At 35.6% G+C, this 21,045-nt stretch overlaps 1 protein-coding gene across 10 annotated transcripts in view; it reads right to left on the bottom strand.

Annotated features, from left to right (window-relative positions):
• DOP1A (DOP1 leucine zipper like protein A) overlaps positions 1-21,045 on the bottom strand; it is a 114,340-nt gene that overhangs the window by 50,894 nt on the left and 42,401 nt on the right. For 7 of the 10 annotated variants that reach the window (XM_019830895.3, XM_019830898.3, XM_045057773.1 and 4 more), the window contains 8 exons: positions 17,697-17,867; positions 14,403-14,592; positions 11,974-12,072; positions 6,574-6,673; positions 5,713-5,822; positions 4,713-4,821; positions 3,261-3,381; positions 152-271 (listed from right to left, as the gene is read on the bottom strand). In XM_019830895.3, coding sequence (XP_019686454.2) covers positions 152-271; positions 3,261-3,381; positions 4,713-4,821; positions 5,713-5,822; positions 6,574-6,673; positions 11,974-12,072; positions 14,403-14,592; positions 17,697-17,867 — 1,020 coding nt within the window. Of the gene's footprint in view, positions 1-151; positions 272-3,260; positions 3,382-4,712; positions 4,822-5,712; positions 5,823-6,573; positions 6,674-11,048; positions 11,116-11,973; positions 12,073-14,402; positions 14,593-17,696; positions 17,868-21,045 lie in introns of those variants that run through there. The other 3 variants (XM_011282483.4, XM_019830899.3, XM_045057774.1) reach the window with 2 other exon arrangements.

Genomic DNA, 21,045 nt, shown 5'->3' with positions numbered 1-21,045 from the left:
ACATAGTCAGATTATGGCTACTAAATAATTAATAGTTGTCAGAAGTAGTAAAATATATAAAAGAATATTCTTTTCATTAGACTCAGGAAGTTAAAAAAAAGTTTGGCTTTGGATGCTATTAAAATAAAATGAATGAAACAGTTTTACATACCTACAACATTCTTCAAACCAACGTGCAACGTAATCCCACATATAATAAGGCTCAAAGGAATTAAAGAGAAGGTTGGCAGTTTTAATCAGCTCTGCTGTTTTCTTATTTTCCCTTAATTTACTAAAAAGGAAAAAGAAACAAACCAAAACTAAGAATTGTCAACATTTATTTTTTCAAAATTCTATTTGAGTGCAAATGTTACTTACATATTCCCAGGTAGTTGCTAGAATACTTGCTAGCGAGAAAACTGCAACAAATCATTTTTATCTACTGCCACTCTATGACTTTATGTGTATTTTCCAAATTCAGGTTATCATAACTCAAATGTATGATCATGATCAGAAATCAGCCTTCCATGAGAAAAAAATAGCTCTGCTTCAGCAAAAGAACACCAAGTTATTTTTGAATTTTGAATGCCTGTTAATCTGGCATTACATTCTTTTGTTTCCCCGGCACATGTAAGCCAAGTAGTGATTTGATTTTGACAGCCTTGATTTTGAAAGAATTTTGTCTGCTTTCCTGTGCTATTCAGAATTTGCTTAAGAAAGGTTAAGTTTTGGCACAAAAACAGACACATAGACCAATGGAATAGAATAGAAACCCCAGAACTAGACCCACAAACGTATGGCCAACTCATCTTTGACAAAGCAGGAAAGAACATCCAGTGGAAAAAAGACAGCCTCTTTAACAAATGGTGCTGGGAGAACTGGACAGCAACATGCAGAAGGTTGAAACTAGACCACTTTCTCACACCATTCACAAAAATAAACTCAAAATGGATAAAGGACCTAAATGTGAGACAGGAAACCATCAAAACCTTAGAGGAGAAAGCAGGAAAAGACCTCTCTGACCTCAGCCGTAGCAATCTCTTACTCGACACATCCCCAAAGGCAAGGGAATTAAAAGCAAAAGTGAATTACTGGGACCTTATGAAGATAAAAAGCTTCTGCACAGCAAAGGAAACAACCAACAAAACTAAAAGGCAACCGACGGAATGGGAAAAGATATTCGCAAATGACATATCGGACAAAGGGCTAGTATCCAAAATCTATAAAGAGCTCACCAAACTCCACACCCGAAAAACAAATAACCCAGTGAAGAAATGGGCAGAAAACATGAATAGACACTTCTCTAAAGGAGACATCCAGATGGCCAACAGGCACATGAAAAGATGCTCAAAGTCGCTCCTCATCTGGAAAATACAAATCAAAACCACACTCAGGTATCACCTCACGCCAGTCAGAGTGGCCAAAATGAACAAATCAGGAGACTCTAGATGCTGGAGAGGATGTGGAGAAACGGGAACCCTCTTGCACTGTTGGTGGGAATGCAAATTGGTGCAGCCGCTCTGGAAAGCAGTGTGGAGGTTCCTCAGAAAATTAAAAATAGACCTACCCTATGACCCAGCAATAGCACTGCTAGGAATTTATCCAAGGGATACAGGAGTACTGATGCATAGGGCCACTTGTACCCCAATGTTCATAGCAGCACTCTCAACAATAGCCAAATTATGGAAAGAGCCTAAATGTCCATCAACTGATGAATGGATAAAGAAATTGTGGTTTATATACACAATGGAATATTACGTGGCAATGAGAAAGAATGAAATATGGCCTTTTGTAGCAACGTGGATGGAACTGGAGAGTGTGATGCTAAGTGAAATAAGCCATACAGAGAAAGACAGATACCATATGGTTTCACTCTTATGTGGACCCTGAGAAACTTAACAGGAACCCATGGGGGAGGGGAAGGAAAAAAAAAAAAACAGGTTAGAGTGGGAGAGAGCCAAAGCATAAGAGACTCTTAAAAACTGAGAACAAACTGAGGGTTGATGGGGGGTGGGAGGGAGGAGAGGGTGGGTGATGGGTATTGAGGAGGGCACCTTTTGGGATGAGCACTGGGTGTTGTATGGAAACCAATTTGTCAATAAATTTCATATAAAAAAAAAAGGTTAAGTTTATTTTGGTGAGTTTCAATCAAATTATTGTTCTTAGCTGAAAAACAACAAAGTAATACTGTAAATTGCCATTATTACTGAAACTCCATCAGGAATAATACCTTATTTCTAGTGGGAGCCCTCTGGCCTATTAACAACCCACCTACCTACTATCTCCTGCCACCCCTCCTAATAATGAAAACAGTTGTTTTTATATATATTGTGGTACTATCAATACAGCTAGCATGTCATAGCACAAATGACTAACTGAATATTCGATGGGGCAATATAAATTATCAGGCAGAGTACAGAATGAAATCGAGTATCAGGATAGTCAATATTAACTTCTCAAATAAAGATTCCACGGATACTTAATAGAAATCAAAAACTGTGTTAAAATGTTAAAATTTTAACTGCATTAAAATATACAAAACTGTGTTTTAGGAAAGCCCACGTTATATCCAAAGCTTCACCAAGAAGAGACAAATGGAACGCAGATTACGTAAAAGAAACTGTAGTCTTGTGACTTTGTCATGTTAGATGAGACTGGAAAACACGTAAGCTGCTAAAAGTAGACAAGAAATGAAAAAGTAAGACCTTGTTGACATGAATGAATCTACCACTGACTTAGAGAAGAGGATATACTAATATTACAGGACTTGTCCCAGGCATTAAAAAAAAAAAAAAAAAAGATATATATAAAACTGAAAGAAGAAATAATGATAACTTGAAAAGAAATTGTTTAAGGAGCACTTGGTGCCCTTTGATTCGTTTAACTCTACATTTAAGTCTTTTTCTGAATTATGATTTGGTCTCCTGAGAGTGTCGAGTAACCAAGAGGCACAACCCCATGCAAACCACCAGGCCTAGTTCGCAAGAAGGTACAACTTCCATTATTAACTGACATGTGGCAATTAATCTCTCGTGAGTTTGAACAGTGTGAATAAATTCCCTGAAATCTGTATCTTCACATTAACTGGTTAGAACCAACCCTGGTGCTGGTTCTACTATATAGTCAGGCTGTAAATGCCTAAAAAATCAGTGCAGTTAGTAATGAGAGTTCATATTACCAAAATATGGTAATATTTTAAATCAAATTTATCATTCAGAACACAAATTTCATATGATGAATGAGGACATCTTCATATCATGCTTATTTTTTTGGTAATCCACCTGCTTAACTGAGCATGATCCTTGCTGAAGGGTGGTTCCATCTGAAGATCCAATTCTGCTTTGCATTGGGAATATAATGTTCTAAATACTTCAATTAAGACATCTTCCAGAATTACAGGTCCTAAAATTAATATACATATTAAAGACAATAATTAATGAGCACTGACAAATCATGATTATTTACAAATTAGCCTGATCAAACGATACTTTAAAACAAGTATTTGAAAAATATTTTTCTGGATGCTAAACTGAGCTTCACATTTTGATCCAAATAAATGGTTATTTAACTATAGGTTGACATAATAAAAATTACAGAACAAAGGAAGTGTGTTTGACAGTTAACAGCAATAACCTTGGGAAGTTATTTAATGTCTTTGAGTTTTAATGTCCTCATCTAGAATGAGGATAATAATACCAGACTTACAGGGCTGTTACAAGGGTTAGGAAAAAATATTTACAAAGTGGGTAGCGTAGTTCCCAGAATATAATGAGGATTCAAGAAATACTATCTATATTACTACTATTGTTTTTTTAAATGATACAAAAACCCACAAAGCCAAACTTTGCTACAATAGATACTCATCTCTTTAAAAAAATTTTGAAGAGCTTTATTATTATACAATAGCTAAAACACATTCTCAAAGCCATTGATACAACTCAAGTTATTTTTATATTTAAAATTTTTCATTTTTATTTTAAGAGTTGGTGAGAAGACATATATATTTGCTACTTTTGGGTTTCTTTTTGTTTTGTTTTATTTTTTATATCTGAGAAGGAGAGATGGAGACAGAGACAGAGAGTGAGCAGAGGAGGGGCAGAAAGATGAAGACAGAATCTGAAGCAGGCTCCAGGCTCTGAGCTGTCAGCACAAAGCCTGACATAGGGCTCTAATTCACAAGCTGTGAGATCATGACCTGAGCTGAAGTTGGACACTTAACCAACTGAGCAACCCAGGCACCCTTACTTTTGGTTTTTCTTAATTTCTGTCTCAGGTGCCATAACTAACTTCCCAATAAATCTACTATAAAAGAAATACACAACGAAGAAAGGGAAAACACACAAAACAAAGGGGATGTAGGGAATCAAGCTGAGGGATAGAACCCAAATATTTTTGCTCAAGTCCTTGAGTTTTGTGAACTAGGACAGTCATGAGAGATCACAAATGTTTCAGTAACTTAATCAGGATTAGGAAGAGCTCAGACATTATCTTTAAAATGACTTATCTACTACATATATAGTATAGGGTAAAATATGAGAACATATGTGTTGGATGTATACATACGTATCTTCTTAATGTTCTGGAGTAAATTTTAGGTAAGAAATTGTTGAGAACCTGTATTTGAAGTCCACCTCAAAATATAGCAATTTTTCTACATAATGACTTTTATTTTTATTATGAGATAGTACAAAACAACCACATGTGATCTTATGTCCTATGACAGTATACATTACCTAGCTCAGGTTTGTCAAGTAAACTGATTAAAATACGAAAAGGTTTTAGATCCTGCATTAAAGTGCTCTCTTCTCCAAATCCATTCACTTGTAAGATGCCCACCATTGCCTTTAAAAAAGAAAAAGTACATTACTCATTAAAATAAACAAAGACTTTTTTCTTAAGAAAAAAATTTAAATACGACCATATGTAATGGAGATTTACATCTATTGCTTTTCTGAAACTCTTTCACTGAAGTTAGCTTTTTTCACTGAAGTTAAGGGGGAAAAAAGGTTTTATTCATCTATCTTGAGAGAAAAAAAGAGTGCTTACATTTGCTCTAGAAAAAAGTGGAAAAGTTAAAGAAAATCTAGAAAAATAAATTCATGGTTATCTGAATTTTTGCCTAAAAGAAAAAAGTGTTTCTATTTAACATCATCATCGATGCTCCAAACTATGGCACAGTATCATGACAGCATCTGCTATTATACAATTGTCTTCCCATTGGTAGTTCAAAACTATATTCTTATAACTTCACTCATCTAAAAATGCTTCAGATACCAACAAATCTCTTTGAGTTACCTTGAATATAAAGTAAAAATAATATAAAAGTATGGCTCATTTTAACTTTTCCATTACAATAGCAGTTTTACCACATTTAGATTCCTCATGCAACCCAAATTTTCCCAAGGCTTCAGAGGATACAACAGAGGTCCTAGCCCATTTTTGGAAGAGCTCCAATTCACAGGGCAGACAGGTAAGAAGCTGTAACTATGTATTAATAAAGTTATGAGAACAAATTAAGCAATCTCTGGACTGACACAGAAATGAGTCTATCTTAAGATTACTTACTCATTGTATTGTAATCATTTGCTTGTTATAATCATTCTTAGGAAGTTTGTGAGTCTTGTCTCCACCCTTCAGTGATGAATTAATTCAATTAAGGCAGGACCTTGTCTTACACTTGTTAACTCTAGTGATCAGGGAGTAACCAAAAAATAAAATGAAAGTATTCATTACCTGGACCAACAATTCTTTTGAAAAGGTAGTGAAATAGTAAGTAGCATGTTCTTCAGGATTACTGTGTCTTGTGCTTCTGGGTCCTATGATAGCACCGTTGTTATCAAAACCTCCATGGAAACAAATGGCAAAATAAATTATACTGGAATTCTCAAAACTGTTGTTCATTAAATACCAAAACACCAAATATCTCAAAAACAACACCAAACACTTACCAATTAGTAGCCCAATCAATGTCAGCAAGAGAGATCATTTTAGATAGTTTAATAAAGGGAAACCAATTCAATACATAAGTGAGTATCATAGTATTCTTCCAGCATTATCCAATATTTTTCCTTTCAATCTAACAAATAGTGAAATAACTGAAGATTCAGAAAATCCAAGATAAGTTATATTTTATCTTTTCACTCTAAGCAGTAAGGAGTTGTGGACGGGCCAAACACTCAAAGTATGGAAAAACAAAGAACTTACTGCTTGAGCGTGAGACTGGTAAGGTACCATGTGTGGGTCAGCAGTAATAGTTCTGATTCCTTTGATGACTTCAAAGTTTTGGAAATTATGTTATTATTTTGATTATTTATTTATCCTTCTTTGTCTACATACTCACAGTATAACAGCCTCAATTTATAGGAGGAAAAAAATCTTGTCAAAGGAAACAGGAATGGGTTAAAATAGCCTCTAATGTTAAGAAGATTTTGAAATTTCTTCATATAATACACAATCCTACTTACATTTTTATTGCCTATTTAAGTAAACTATTAATTTCTTCATTTAGGACACACATGAAACTTGATAATACTTATGTATGGCAAATTTCCCCGTATCTTTCCCAAGCTAAGACCATACACATCAAACACCTACCAAGAAGCCATGCATAAAGTCTTCGGTTCAGGGACATATCCCTCCTCAGTACTACATGAAGAGCTGCTGACAAGATCCTGATCATATCTGGTCGAGTGGCCTGAAAAAGTTAAAGATGTAGTTGTATTTCATCACATACAAAAACACATTCTTTTTTTCCTCTTTAAAAAACATACCACCTTGCAATACGCTCAGAACTTTAGGGCTTATGAGGTAGTTTCATAGAAGACTCAACTGACTCTTCAAACACAGGAATGATTATTGCCATTTTACAGATTAGGGAACAATAAGAAAAGGTAACGCAGCTGTTTAGTTGCATACGTGAAACTATACCTCAATTATTTTAATCTCCATTTTAAAATTCGTTATCCTATCCAGAATTAGCAAGCTCTGACACAAAACAAAAAATGGAGTAAGATGGAACCGACTCAAGAAAATCATGTCTTTAGTCTTTTACATTCACAGCTGTGTCAACTGGTGGTAATTACTTTAGATGTTCAAGATCTTCATCAATTTCAAGCCTTTCATTTCCTGATCTCTTAAAAATTTTTATCTTGTAGTATTTCAAACATACAGAAAAATATAAAAAACAATATAATGAATGCTTTTTGTGCCCATATCCAGCTTTAACAAATCTTTTTTTTCATGTTACTCAAGATCTTCTAAAGAGAAAATAATTTTTCTTTGCATCCTAATAGCCTTAATTAGATATTTAAAAAATTTACTAAAGAAGATCTGGTTTTCACTAAAAGAGGTGAAGTTAAAAGATAACAGGAAGGCAGCTAGTTAAATTGCTATTAATTTTAAGACTATTTCTAGATAATCACTTTAAAAGAGAATCTTGGACCCTGAGCATTAGAAGGTAACGTGGAAATCAATTAGTCTAACAATCACTCTAGAATAGAAAGGGCCTAAGTACTTAGCCAAATTCAAATGTCTGGTTATTGCCTCACCTAGATAGAGAATGGACTTTACAAAAAAATTAACTTTATTTTTGAGAACTGACTTCTTTATCATAGACTTGTCAACTTTTTACTACGCCATGCTTCTTGACAGTATTAAGCAGCTTACATGTTTTAAAGGAATCTTCGAGAAATAACTGAGATGTTACAGAACACAGATCATCAATAGCCAAAAAATTATGGTCACTCATCTGAACACAGAGGTCTTTATTAATCTAAGCAATTCGCAAAGTGTGGTCCCTGAACTCCTGAGGATCTCTAAGACTCTTTCAGGGGGTCCACGAGGTAAAAACTATATTCATGACAATTCCAAAATGTTATCTGCCTTGTTTGATGTGTGGGCATTTGCTCTGATTATGCAATACTGAGTAAAACTGCCAGCATCTTAGCATGAAAAGAAGCAGGACAGCAGTGGCATCTACCGTACTTGTGGTCATGGTATTCTTTACTGCCATATACTTCTAGTAAAATTAAAAACAAAGAAAAAAAAAAGCCAGTTTCACTCAAGAACGTTGTTGATGAAGCAGAAGTTTGTTTTATTAAATATTAGTCCCTGAACACACGTCTTTTAACACATGTCCTGTGTAATGAAATGGGGAGTATACACAAAACACTTCTGACATATACTGAAGTATATATGATGGATGTCTAGGGGCACATGGGTGGCTCAGTCGGTTGAGTGTCTGACTTCGGTTCAGGTCATGATCTCATGGTCCCTGAGTTTGAGCCCCTTGTCAGGCTCTGTGCTGACAGCTCGGTGCCTGGAGCCTGCTTCAGATTTTGTGTCTCCCTCTCTGTCCCTCCCCCACTCACGCTCTGTCTCTCAAAAAAAAAAAAAAATATGATGGATGTCTTGAGGAAAAACACTTGTGTGACTGTTTGCATTGTGAGCTGTACTATCGGCTTTTTTTTTTCATCAAATACCACTTTTGCCTGAAAGAGTGATTGATACAAACTATGATTACCAGGCTTGAACACGTGGCACATATTTTCTCAAAAATAAAGCATCACTGCAACAAAACAATTCATATTCATCATTACAAATAATAAATTTAGAGCTTCTAAGAGAAAATCTGAATTTTTAAGATTTTTTATTTTATTTTCTTAGAAAGAGAGGACAGGAGCAGGGGAATAGCAGGAGAGAGAGAGAATCTTAAGTAGGCTCCACTCCCTGCACAGAACCCAAAATAGGGCTTGATTTCACGACCATGAAATCATGACCTGAGCTGAAATCAAGAGGTGGATGCTTAACTGACTCAGCCACCCAGGCACCCTAAAGATTTTATTTTTTAGTAGTCTCTACACCCAACTTGGTGCTCAAACTTCATTCCTGCCTCCCCCACCCCACCCTGCCCTGCCACTGAGGTCAAGACTCACATGCTCGACTGACTGATCCCACCAGGCACCCTGATAAAATCTGTTATTTGGCTATGTACTGAATTAAATTAAATTGGCTTGAAAGCTTCCCAATACCTAAAAAAATTTACTGATGAGATCAGTGGGAATAGTAAGAAATGTGATAGTTGTTACTGTGTTAACCTTTGAAAGATCTGCATAATTCGGCAACTAACATTTTCCAAATAACCAACCATGATGTTACAAAAGCATATTTGGGTAAAACATCCATTCAAGGGTAAGAAAGACCAGCAGGTTTTCATGAAACAGAACATGAAAAGTTTATTGATATGGTTTCAGATTCCATACCGCAACTAATTTTTTAAAAACTGCAGCTTATTGAAAGGTGCTTGGGTGGCTCTGTTGATTAAGCATCTGAAACTTGATTTCAGCTCAGGTCATGATCTCTCACGGTTTCATGGGTTCAAGTCCCATGTTGGGCCCCACACTGACAGCACAGAGCCTCCTTGGGATTTTCTCTACCTCTCCCACTCATATGTACACGCTCTCTCTCTCTCAAAATATATAAACATTTTAAAAAACCACTTCTTATTGAGTTATGGTGTAGTATCAAAGAAGAATATGCTGTTTTAACAACAACAACAAAAAGACTGCTGAAACACTCCTCTCTATTCCAATTACGTATCAGTGTGAGATCAGATTTTTTTCATATACTTCAAATGAAAGAAAAAAATCACAACAAATTGGATGCAAAAGCAGATATGAGCATTTTGTTCCATATACTAGAGCATATATTAAAGAAATCTGTGGAAAATTTCTACTCTATTCACTAATTATTTCAATGTGTTGGAAGAGCTACTTTCATAAAATGTTATCTATACTAACATGATAACTCTGTTACTGTTAGCTTTTAAGTAAATTAGTAAATATTTAAAAATCTGTCAGTTTTAATTTCTAGTATGATATAGATAAATCTAACCTCCATAAACAAAAGATTTTTTTTTTAGGATCCTCAATATTTTTAGAGAGTAAAACAGGGTCCTAAAACTAAAGCATTTGAGAACTGCTGATCTAACATCAGATATGAAGATTACAGATACTGCTACAAAATCTTGAAAAGTACTAATGTCTCCCATCTTATTTTGAGAAAAAAAAACTATTCTTAAAGAAGTCACTACTTTTTCTTCTTTTTTTTTTTTAATTTATTTATTTGGAAGAGAGAAAGCATGCATATGTGCAGGGCTGGAGGCCGGGAGACAGAGGACAGAGAGAGAGAGAGACAGACAGAATCCCAGGCGGGCTCTGCACTGACAGCACAGAGCTCGATATGGGGCTCGATCTCAGGAACTGTGAGATCATGACTGGAGCTCAAACCAAGAGTTGGACACTCAACCAACTGAGCCACCGAAGCGCCCTGGAAGTCACTTCTTGCTTACTGTTGACATCACCACATATTTCTAATATGGAAAACAATTCTCACTTAAAGGTATAAATGTTAGAGATTAGGGTCAACTTTCCATGAAATAAGTAAAAAGAGTCTAATAACCTGTCAACTGCTGAAGCTCTTAACAGTAATCACTTATGGGACAAGGTAATAAAGGCTCTGTTAAGTTATAATTACAATCAGTATTTGCTTAAAATTATATGCAAGATATGGAAAGAGGAAAACGGAGAACAAAGATGACAACTTCACCCATACTCTCAGATAATCTAAAAACGTGGTATGGTAATAGGTGGAAAATATTGGCTCTGTGTAGGGTATGTACTTAAAAAAAACTTTAAACGTAGCTATTGTTTTTATAATACAAATTATAGAAGGGAAGGCTTGAGAAAATCTTCTTGGCTAGGAGGGATACAGAGGTGGTAGAGTAAGAAAGTACTGAAGGAAACTCAGCTAACAAAAGGTTGAGAAACACTGGTCTAATGAGATTACAAATTAAGTTCTTCCCAGTTTAAGTCTACCATGACTTATTGAGTCACCTATCGTACACTGAAGGAGTAAAAAATGTTGAATGCCTGGAAGGGAAGAAAGACGGGGAAGGTTTAAGAGTAAAGGTCAATACATTTTTTTTTCAATAAAGATCCAGATAATAGACATTTTAAGCTTTTGAGCCATATACGTTAATTTTAGCATATTCAAATCAAACTCATTATTACCTTGTGAGCTGTATGCCCACCCCTATACTGGTAAGTTCAGACTACACTGATGTCCCAGCAGGTGTTTCTGTGAAAAGTCAGAGACAGAATAAAGGCTTCTGGTTTAAGGACGGAACATTTACAAAAATTGAAACTGAGTATACTTTGTCTCCCAATTAGGGGCAATATAGGCAATGAAGTATAAAATTCTCCAATTATTAACAACTCAATTTCAAACTGAATAAATAAAGAAAAAGCTGAGTATGATAAATCATAATGAAAATCCACCAGTTTATCTACTAACCACAGCTCTGACAAAACTCCCAAACAATAGTCTTTTCTGCTAATGACTTTTTAGAAATAAAGTTTTCCAAGGTAGAAATTCTTCATATCTTATTACTTTTGTTGTACCATTCTGAATGCTCACATATTGGTGCTCATAACTTTTCAAAGTTTAGAGCTCCAAAGAATTTAGACCATTTCTTTAAAAATGAGAACATTGATTCAATTAAGTTCTACCAGTGAAACACTTCACTCATGATTTGTTAACTGCTCTCATTTGTAATAAAAGTACTAGAGAATGTCACAGTGACTGAATATTTGGCTTTCCAACAGCCAACACTGCTAACATTCTAACATACATCACCAAATCACCAAACCAAGAAAAGGTAACATCATGACAGAGATAACAGCTAGGTGAACCTAGGTCTCAGAGACCTGCCTCACTCAGAGTTAGCAATGATTATCTTTTGTTTTTCATAGGTTACAACTTTTCCCCCAAATTCCCAAAAATTCCACTCCTTGAAAAAGGAATTTGCTTTTTATGTATTATACTTACAAATTTATAAAAGAATTCAACTTAAATTCTACTAAAAAAATAACTACATGAGGAATCTAGGATGTTCCAAAGAATTCCTTATGTTAATATCATTATTAATGTTGTTACCTGACTCATGTGGAAGGGAAAACAGAAGAGTATGAGGTCCAGTGTGCTTCTCTGTACAAGTACACTTGAGTCCTGCACGGAAGTACTTACTGCTTCTACCTGAAATAAAAGAGCCTTTAACATCTCTTGTCTGTTACATTGGGAAATATTTACTGTGCAAATGGAATGGTTCATTTTTTCCAATAACTAAAAGTTTGCTTCTCAGTTTCTTATCACTAATTAAATGTATTTATATTATTTTGAATAAATAGGTAAATATGAGGGCTTAAAAAAAAATTAAGGCACACAAAAGAGTATACAGCAAAAAGTTCTCTCCCATATCTATCTCCCAACCGATTTCTTTTCTATAATGCAACCAGTATTATTGGTGACTATTTTCTGAAATGTAAGTAAATAAAAACACACATGCATATATCCCAAACTTTGCTTTTCTCTTTTAACAATATATTTTGGAGATCTTTTCTTAACACTACATAAAGAGCTTCATTATTTTTTCATGGTCAAAGAGATACTCTATTTCATAGATGAATCCTAATTTTTTAATAGGCTCCTAATAATAGACACTAGTACTGTTGGTAAATATTTACTACTGTAAATAATGCTGCAATATATAATATACAGATGTACATTATAGGATAAATCCCTTAAAGTAGAATCTCTGGGTCTTGGGGATATGCATTTGCAACATGAATAGAATGCTTCCCATTAAGGTTATGCATATTTATATTTTCACCAGCTATGTGTGACAATTTGTTTTTTCATGTTTACTCATGCTTTTTTTTTTTTAATTTTTGCCAATCTGATGTATGACAATTGGTATCCTGGTGTAAATTTTTATTTCTATTATAAGTAATAGAGCATCTTTTCATATGTTTATTTGTATTTCTATTAGGTAAATTATCTGTTCAAATCCATTTTTCCACTTGATTGTTAACAGTTGCTTATTTATTTATAGTAGCTCCTTGAATAACAATGAAGTTAGTCCTTTGGCTGTGATATGTTACAAATAGTTTTTCAATTATGACATTTATTTTTTAAAGAAATAAAGTGACGTGTTTAAAATTTCCATTAACTCATTAAAAGGAAATGTTAACAATAAATTTTAAAATCTGCATCAAAATGGTATAGTCATTTTATAAAATTCATTCATAAAAGAATTCAACCTAAATTCTATTAAAAAAATAACTACATGAGGAATCTAGGAATTATATCTTAATAAAGCTGTTATTTAAAAAAGTTAACATACCTTTACAATATGAACCACTTAGGAATCCTATTCCTAAATACTTTCCCAGGAAATAAAAACATATTTCTACACAAACAACTGTACGCAACTGTTTATAGCAGCTTTATTCATTACTGCCCAAACCAGAAACAAATGTTGGTGAATGAATAAACAAACTGTGGTACATTCATACAATACAATACTACACAGCAATGTAAAGGAACTAACTACTGATATATACAAACACATGGATGAATCTCAAATGTTACACAAAGTGAAAGAAACCAGACTTAATGGCTGATATTGTATGATTCCATCTATGTAATGTTCTAGAAAAAGCACAACTATAGAAACAGAAACCAGACCAGTGTTTGCAAGGGCCTGGGAACACAGGGTAAGAGAAGTAACCACAAAGGGGCACAGAAGAACTTTGTGGGGTGATATAAATGTTCTTTATCTTGATTAGTGTATTGATTACCTGACTGCAGGCATTTGTCAAAATTCATACAACTGTACACACAAGATGTTATTTTCAGTGTATGTTTATTACAGTTTAATAAATGTAACCAAAATCTGCATAAAAATCTCAGTCATTTCATAATCAGATGGGAGAAAAGTATGGGATGGTTAATCACAATTTTTAAAAAAACTTTTCAAAGTGCCTTTGAGGGTTTGTTGTTTACTCCTTGCTAGTTTTCAGAGATAGCACTACAGAGATAAAAGGTTTCCTTTTGTTCTTCATCTAGAAATTAAAAAGTTTAATCAATGTGATTTTTTTGGTACAATTTTTTACCATCTACTTTGGTACTAGAGATCTTCTTGCAAAATTCCCATACAGAATCTAAAACCCATCTTTCCCATAATGAAAGGTATGATTGAAGAGAAGGTTCGCTTGGGTATAATTAATGTGGCTATATTAACAGTGGTCTGATCAGTTAGCAAGATGGTAATAAGGACCATTTATTTGCTTGAATAACGGATGGAGATAACATATAACCTACAATTCTTTTTCCATGAAAAGAAATTTTTGAAGATTTTAAAAAGAATAATTAGTGACTAATTTTGTCTTTAAGTTTCCTTGACGAAAAGTGTAAGCGCCGTGAAAATAGGAACTTTGTTCGTGGCACGATTCTCAATATCTGTCTGTAATAGTGTGCCTGGCTCTTGAGAAGTATGTTAAATGAGCAACCACATATAGACCTACCATTAGCTCAATATCACTGCCAATTATATAAAGTTGATCTTCCATGGAAAGCTTTCTGTTCAAATGGGCAAGAACGTATGTGATTCCTGGTAAACGCACAGCAGGACTGGTGAGAAGACTCCCCCAGAGGGCACTGTAGAACGCAGACTGGTCCACTGCAGCAGCAACCTTCTCCAGCAAAGTGTTTGTTCTGAGGTAAAAAACAGAGTGGCTTAAGAAGAGAAGCATTTAGGGGGCACCTGGGTGGCTCAGCTGGTTAAGCATCGAACTCTTGACTTCGGCTCAGGTCATGATCTCATGGTTTGTGAGATCCAGTCCCATGCCGGGCTTTGCGCTGATAGTGCAGAGCTGCTTGGGATTCTTTCTCTCCCTCTCTCTCTCTCTCTCTGTTCCTCCCCAACTTGTGTTCTCTCCCTTTCTCCCAGAAATAAACATTAAAAAAAAGAGAGAAGCATTTAGTTTCACAATGTTAAAAATAAATTCTTCTTTTCTGGAATGTATGAAAGCATTTACAGTATAGTTTACATGCTGTGCCCTGGAGACAAATGTGATAGACTGGGAGAAGCACATACTTTAGAGGACTGAATTTAAGTCCTGGCTCCCCCATTTACTAGCTGTAAGTTGGAGAAATCAGTTAATCTTTCCTCAGTTTCCTGATCTGTAAAATGAAGACAATGACAACAAAAAGAACACCCCAAGTCCTATCTACATTAGTGGGTTGTTAAACACCATATACATTCATATTTATTTTTAATTTTATTTATGTTTGATTTTTATTTATTTTTAATTTATTTCATTTTATCTTATTTGAGAGAGAGAAAGAGAGAATCTTAAGCAAGCTCCATGCTTAGTACAGAGCCTGACATGGTGCTCAATCCCATGACCCTGGGTGGGATCATGACCTGAGCCGAAATCAAGAGTCAGATGCTCAGACTGAGCCACGCAGGCATCCCAGACCACCATATACATTTTAGTTAACAGTAATCCCGTAGCAGAAAATATTTTCTCTTGGATTTCTATGAAATTCTTAAAGGACACTTTCCAAATGTTTCCTTTTCTTTGAAATCATATTATGCAACTCACAATAACTTTGAGAGTGTCTTGGGGATTCTAGCAGGGGAATGTAGCTACTCATATATCCTTGACCAAAGAACAGTACTCCTCTATCAGGGAAGGTCATCCCTTTCAACTAAGCACACAGCTTTGGGAGGGGCACACATGGAGTGGTGAGGGAAGAGGGAGACACCTGCTTAGCGAGCCAGGTCAGCTAAATCAACCCTGGCGATCAAATCAATGGGGTGACAGATATCACAGCCAGATCGCCCTCACATCTTATAATTTACAAAACTTTAATGAATTATACCTATAACAAAATCAAAGATATATTATTGCTTTATTAAGGACTGCAATCAAAAATTACTTATGATTAGTTTCAAATATAGAATAACGTAATACATAAAAACTCATTACACTGTAGTAGAGTCAGAATCAAAAGAATCTGATGATGCATTCTACTGTTTACTTGCTCTGTGACTTAACCTAACACTGTACTCCCTTCTGGCCTTAATATATCTATAGATTAAAAGAACACATTTATCAATCCCTTTATTATACTTTGTGTTGAAAAGCTACTAAAACATAATGCTATGGTCTGAATGTCTCCTCAAAAGGTCATATTAAAACCCTATCCTCCCAAAATGATGGCATCAGGAGAAGTGGAGCCTTCGGGAGATGCGTAAGTCATGAGTTCTTATGAAAGAAATCCCACAGAACTCTGTAGCCCCTTCCACTGTGTGAGGACACCAGCTACGAACCAGGGAGAGGGCCCTCACCAGAATATGACCATGCCGGTACTCAGATAATGACTTCTAGTCTTTAGAACTCGGACAAATAAATTTGCTGTTCATTAGCTACCCAATCTGCGGACTTTTGTTACAGCAGCTCAAACTGACTAAAACACATTAACAAGACAAAACACAGACTATAGTCCTAAAAATCATTATTCACTGTTATATTTTTAATTGCAACTAGCAAACTTAAGTGCTTCCCTTAGAATACAATTTAAAATTTAAAATAAAATGGACTTATACACTAAATGAAATAAAACATATGTTTCTAAAACTGTAAGCAAGTAAGTAAAAAAGTTAATAAAAGAAAATGATAAATTTTGAGGACCAAAATTATATTTTCTCAAAGTAGCTCAGGAGCGTAATCTAGTATTTTCAGGGTTAGAGTCTGACTTTATTACAGAAACATATAAACCACCATAAAATAGAGTAACTGGTGAGTGTGCTAGAATAAATTAAATTTAAGTCATTAAGTGTACTCATAAAATTAAGTTTGGCCTTTTTTATGTTTGCTACCTCAACTCATAATTTCCTTTTTGGTGAGAACATCAGTAACAAGCTATTAAAGATAGTTAACACCATCATGTGCTGTCTACAACTATAAACTTCCTAAGAAATAATAGGCTCCAAGATGCATTAATTCATTTTCTTTGAAAAATTAAAATATCAAGAGCATCATGTCAACAGCCAGTAAAACATCACTGTACTTGGTGTTAGGCTCTTTTCCATCACTAAGAATTTAAAAACTGTTGGCACATGGTTCAATTTCCCATTCTTTTATTAATTTAAATTCTTATATACTGTATTATTTTTTTTTTTAATTTTTTTTTCAACATTTATTATTTATTTTTGGGACAGAGAGAGACAGAGCATGAACGGGGGAGGGGCAGAGAGAGAGGGAGACACAGAATCGGAAGCAGGCTCCAGGCTCTGAGCCATCAGCCCAGAGCCCGACGCGGGGCTCGAACTCACGGACCGCGAGATCGTGACCTGGCTGAAGTCGGACGCTTAACCGACTGCGCCACCCAGGCGCCCCTATACTGTATTATTTTAAATTATGGGTCACAATTTTTTGAGCGACCTACATGTGCTAGGAACTGGATTGATTTCATTATTATAATAACAGAATGAAATAAGTGTTATGTGTGTTTTATAGATGAGGAAACATAAAAAACTTCAGACCATGTTAAAAAAGCTTTCTTTTTAGCTAGGATTTGAACCCAGTCATCTATCTCCCAAGTCTGTGCTCTTAGCTATATTTTCAGTGCAATACACAAACTAGATATGCTACAATAATTATTTTTTGCTACAGAAATCTTCACGTGATATATTCAAGGGTCTAGAATAATTAATTTTTGCGATGTTAAAACATTATCGATCCAAGGATACTTGGTGACAAATCCAGGCCTTTGATCACTTAGTGGCAACAACAGTAGCACCAATTCACCTCTCGTAGTACTCCGATCCTTCTTCTAAGCCAGGCAGAATACCAGTTAGCAATCCTTGTAGACCAGGCTTCAGTGTTTTACCCAAAGGCAGGTAATATATCTCATACAAACTTAGCAATGTTGGTTTCACAGACATGGCAGCATTTGCAAGAAGAGGAAATAATCCAGAACTGTTTAAAAACATAGAAATAAATGGGGGTAAGGAGAAGCACATTAACTATAAAATATTAATTCATATGCACATATGATGAGGGAGAGTGGGGCAAGCTGACGGCAAAATACAGGCTGGCAGACCCTTTCCCCCAGGTAGAATATGTGTGATATTCCTTGAACACTCCTGGCTACCCAAGAACAAAGGAAAGGGTGCTTGCCATGGTGATGTGGGAAACTAAGGCTAACGAAACATTAAATCCCCTTATTGCCTACAGCCCATTGACAAATCCATGAAACAGGCAGTGTGACTTCCCTCTAGGAGCTCAGTTGCCTTTGCTTTGCTAGAGGCAAAAGAGAATCTTAGCTTAACATTAACCCAACCTCGAGGATCCTGTAAGCCTACTTTAACATATAAAAATCCCTCAGGAGCACCTGGGTGGCTCAGTTGGTTAAGTGTCCCACTTTGGCTCAGGTCATGATCTCATGGTTCATGAGTTCGGGCCCCACGTCGGGCTCTGTGCTGACAGCTCAGAGCCTGGAGCCTGCTTTGGATTCTGTGTCTCCCTCTCTTTCTGTTCCTCCCCTGCTCACTCTCTGTCTCTCTGTCTCTCTCTCAAAAAGAAATAAACATTAAAAAATTAAAAAAAAAATTCCTTTGGAAACTTCCTTTATCTCAACTGCCCCAAGATACGTGCTCGCAATCATACTCCAAGCTTATGGCCTCCTGATATCCATCTGAAGGGTCTCATGACTGACATTTTATTAAATGGTAATAAATGGCATTTCCCTAGCAAAAGCTAACCCCTCAAGGTCCTGGAGACCTTGCATCCAAAATACCTTCGAGACTTACTCTATCCCTGACCCCCTCCCAACCTGAAGGTATATAATCAGTTACCCATCATGACCCCAGTGCAGGTCTTCCTGCCCATGGGTCCCGTCCCCATGCTTTAATAAAATCGCCTTTTTGCACCAAAGATGTCTTTAAGAATTCTTTCTTGGCTGTTGGCTCTGGACCACGCCACCATCACCCCAAAATTTCATCACCTACATATGTATATAAACCTTAATTTATATTTTGATGAAATAATAAGTTATACCGATTGGCTCAAAATGATATCCTGCATATTGATGACTTCTACTTCCATTAAACCCAGATTTCTCACCTAAGTTTCAGACTCAAAAGCCAGTGGCTAGCTAGCTAGCTATTTCACAGTCTTCAAATGTCACAATTTTAAAATATGGCATCACCATCTGTCTGGGTGACCAAAAAGCTATAAATTTAAAAGTGATCCTTTACCCTTTAAAAAAAAAATCTTCTCTAACTTATAATCAATCACCAAGTTTTCTCTCCAAGTCACTCTTCTAGATATTTTTTAAATACTGTAAATTATCTCCATCTCTACCACACTTTTTCTTAGAAGACACCACCATTATATACAGCTCAGTCATCATGACTTACCAAGTACTGCTTCAGTATTGCCCTGAAGCAGCTGTCCTCAGTAAAACTTTTCATTGGCTTCCTGTTGCCTTTAGGATAGTCTAGTTTAACACAGTTTTAACATTTTGCTACTCCATATCTCTGTACAGCTCACATAAACTCACCCATTTGACTCCTGCACCCTCTGCTCCAGCTATACTGAAGAATTTCTTTCAGGTTTGTTTTAAATCTTTCCATGCTCTTTTTAGCGTCCAGGCCTTTCCACAAGCTGTTCTGACAGGTTCAATTACTGCTCCCTTACTTCTGTCCTTTTTGTCGACTCCTAGACTTTCAGGAATTAGCCTAGCCATTCCCTGGAGGAGAATGTCTCTTAATTAGACTAGGTTAGGCTCCCTATTTTATATTCCCATAGTACCCAATACTTATTTATTCTAGTAAGTAATTCTGTTTTTATTAATTCTAATAAGTAATTCCGTAAATATCAGAAAGCAAGGTACCATGACTATCTTTCTGTTTCTGTATCCTAAGTCCCTAGCACCAAGTCCTCTTGCACTTAGTGACTGCTTAACAAATGAATTAAGAATCTCTTGCTCCTAGTTTGTACAGTAAATAGAGGTCATCAAGAGAGAACTCCCTGAGTTTCCCACATTCCTGCCTCCAATTTTAGGCAGTCTGATTTAAATTTATAGTTGAAGCCTCCTCAAAGCTACCTTCCTCCATAAACTGCAGCGCCCAATGCCGGCCTTTGCCAGAATCCTGCTTCATCCATTTTCCTTTTCACACTTCTAACTTCTTTCTCTTTTTTAAAATATTTTATTTTTTAAGTAATCTCTACACCCAACACGGCACTCAAACGGACAACCCAGAGATTAAGAGTTGCATACTATGAGCTAACCAGGTGCCCCCCTTCTGATAACTTCTATCTATCTTCTTCCACTTACATCTTTGCCTTTCAACACAATTGTGGTTATCTGTGAGTCTAAAAAGAGAATAAATTACAACAATAAAATCCCAAATCCTTTATCTTCACTGCATTCTGGCTTGAACCTATCTTCCCATTTCAATTAAAAAAAAAAAGTATGCATTTTCCCCTATTTATCACCTGTCATCTGATCTTCGATCAGGATACTTCTACCCCCTCTAATGAAACTATTCTCATTATCATCAGCAACGTCTATTAACTGCCAGATCCTATGCTCTATTTTCAGCCCTTTTACTATTTGCTTTGCCTGTAATATTTGATACTGTCACCCACAACTTTCTGTTGAAACTCTCTTCCCTTTTGGCTTCCACGTTAGCTATTTCCTGCTACATTTTCTATCTCTGACTCTTGTTCCCCTTCACTGACTAAATATTCACAGAATGGTCTTCCTTTTCCTTCCTTCTTATTCACAATGTACCTGGGTGATCTCAATTATTCTCATGGCTTCAACTGCCACCTAAATGATCACCGCTCTAAAATCTCTCTCCAGCCTGAGGTCCAAATTTGTTTTACCAAAATTTTACATACTTTACTTTACATACACATTTAAGACTTTGTGGCACTCAAACTGCACATCTAGCCTTCTTAGTAACACGACCATATACTGTATGTTTAAAAAAATAAGCCCAAAGAGGCAAGATGATTTTTTATCAAAATATAGTTTATACAAGTTTACAAAGTCTTTGTACGTAATTATGCTAAACCATAAACCTTGAGATTAAAGAAATTACTTAATGAAAAATAAAAAGTCCAACATTAATATAAACTATAGTTT

This window comes from Felis catus, chromosome B2 (genome assembly GCF_018350175.1).
Source record: "Felis catus isolate Fca126 chromosome B2, F.catus_Fca126_mat1.0, whole genome shotgun sequence".
Taxonomy (NCBI): domain Eukaryota; kingdom Metazoa; phylum Chordata; class Mammalia; order Carnivora; family Felidae; genus Felis; species Felis catus.
Note: the sequence above shows the minus strand (reverse complement) of the source record. Positions and strands in the feature narration are given on the sequence as shown.